Source organism: Haliaeetus leucocephalus, unplaced genomic scaffold (assembly GCF_000737465.1).
Source record: "Haliaeetus leucocephalus isolate CR32 unplaced genomic scaffold, Haliaeetus_leucocephalus-4.0 Scaffold672, whole genome shotgun sequence".
Lineage (NCBI taxonomy): Eukaryota > Metazoa > Chordata > Aves > Accipitriformes > Accipitridae > Haliaeetus > Haliaeetus leucocephalus.
Genome location: NW_010973108.1, coordinates 1 through 2,137, shown reverse-complemented (window position 1 = coordinate 2,137; position 2,137 = coordinate 1). Strand labels below are relative to the sequence as shown.

Here is a 2,137-nt window from a genome sequence, read left to right as displayed (position 1 = left end):
CTGTCCTTGAGGCCTTGTGGTAAGGTTTCAGGGCCATAGTTTCCTTTCCCTCTTCAGGCTTTATCACCTGGTGGAGTTCCATTGGTTTATTGTCCACCACGCTCCTTGTTTTTCAGTGCTCAAATTTTCCGACCAGTTTAACCTATGGTTGGGACAGAAAACTTTAGCTCTTCAGGGAGCTCTTGCAGAAACACAATTGTTTGGAGTTGGTGAATTTCTGCGTCACTATCAGTAAACAGCTTGTTTCATGCCTCTTTACAGAGCCCAGGCCAGTATTATTTTAAACCCATGATGAAAGAGTTTCGCTTTGAACCATCATCACAAATGATTGAAGTGCAGGAAGGACAAAATCTTAAAATTCGGGTAACTGGTTACAGAACAGCTTACAGGTCAGTAGAGCTGAAATGCTGTGCAAAATGTGATGTACTGTATCAGGATGCATTATGCAAAATGTGTGTTTTCTCCTGATACACCTCTGTTCTGAAGGTTTGGAGGGTACTTTCAAAGGCACAATTTAACTTTATTATGCTGTGTATAAGTACTTTTTTTGGCCTTTTCTCATGCATGTGGATATATAGCTAAGCCCAGATGACAGGACACTGCGATGAAAGCGCTGTGTCAGTGGCACTGGAAGTGGCTTGTGCTATGTCCATTGGGAGAGGAGAGACTACTCTAGGGACAGTAGATCAATTCAGGTATCTGACTTCAAGATCCTTTCCTTGCCCTTAGGGGTAAGTGCTGCCATTCATGGAGGTCACGGAACTTTGATTCCTGAATTGTGCTCTGAGCTGCGGCTAATTCTAATGCTTTAAACAGTTTTACATCTACATTATAAATTCTTTTCTTCTCCATGCTCTGCTAAATATATTAAGTACTTTTTCCATCAGCAATAACAATAAAATATCCTTAAAATGTGCATTAAAACGGCATCTGCACATCTGTAGCAATTGGTTCTGTTTATACCTCTAGCTGTTACGGCACAGTTTCTTCTTTAAATGGGGAGCCTGAGCAGGGAGTCTCAGTAGAAGCTGTGGGGCAGAAGGATTGTAGCATCTATGGAGAAGACACAGTAACTGATGAAGAGGGCAAATTCAGGCTACGTGGCCTTCTGGTAAGGATTAGAATGCTCTCTGTCATTTACTTTTATGTTAGCATGCTAATGGAGTAATAAAAGGTGTTTTATTAATTAGCTACCAATTTCTGTTTTCTCATCACATTTGCTGGCTCAGATTCCCTCGAGTCTCACTGTGTTAGGAAACACTGTCATGTAGTGAACATTCATTCTCGTAAAGGGGAAAAACCTTTTAGTATAAGTCTGTGGAACTTGCAGCCAGCATACTGTGATGGCCTCCCACAAACACTGGATGGTTTGCATGACGTGACACAAGCCCCCGCTCAAGGTACTGAATGTGTCTAACAGGTGTTCAGGAGTTATAGCAGGGAATTTTCTTAGGCAAAAGAATTTGGGGAAGCATTTAGTTTCTCTTGTGAAAACACTGTGACAGCATGGTTTTAGCAGGATATTGGGTGTATGTATGATGTTGATTGTACAGCATGTATGTGAAGTAAGCTGTTCTGCAGGAAACATGAAAGCTGGGTTTATGGGACCACTATGTATGGAGTAAGGACTTTGCTGAAGTAGAAAGCCGTATTTGATCAGGTTTTAATCCTGTTTAATGTATTTTCTTTCTAGCTAAAACACTTCACAGCAGATGATTTAATACTGTAATGTAATAAACTAGTGAAAGTTCTGTGATAGCCCTTTTGTATTTGCTGGCAGTAAGCACCCCTAATAGTGTTATTGAGTTAAGTTTTCTATTTAGGATAAGGAAAACTTTAACTGGATAGAGTTAGATCTGTTTGGGTAGTGCATCTTAAATGTTAGAAAATTCTCTTTCTTTTTTCTAAAATTAAAGTATGTATTATTCAGTGTTGGGATTTATCATCCGAATGTTGCTTTTAGCCTGGCTGTGTGTATCATGTCCAACTCAAAGCTGAAGGCAATGATCACATTGAAAGAGCTTTACCACAGCATCGGGCAATTGAGGTAATTTTTTCTCTTTTTGTAGTATCACTTAAATATGAAATGCATCTGTCTAAGCATTATGTCTTTTCTATCAGCAGCAATGTATTTGAA

At 39.6% G+C, this 2,137-nt stretch overlaps 1 protein-coding gene across 1 annotated transcript; it reads left to right on the top strand.

Moving 5' to 3' along the window:
* Positions 1-252: 252 nt before the first annotated feature.
* On the top strand, positions 253-2,047 carry LOC104839444 (nodal modulator 3; the record flags this gene model as incomplete). The annotated part of the gene is made up of 3 exons (XM_010579728.1): positions 253-389; positions 970-1,111; positions 1,964-2,047. Coding segments are annotated over exons 1-3 (327 nt in total), but the record flags the coding sequence as incomplete, so codon positions are not given.
* Between the last annotated feature and the right edge of the window lie 90 nt (positions 2,048-2,137).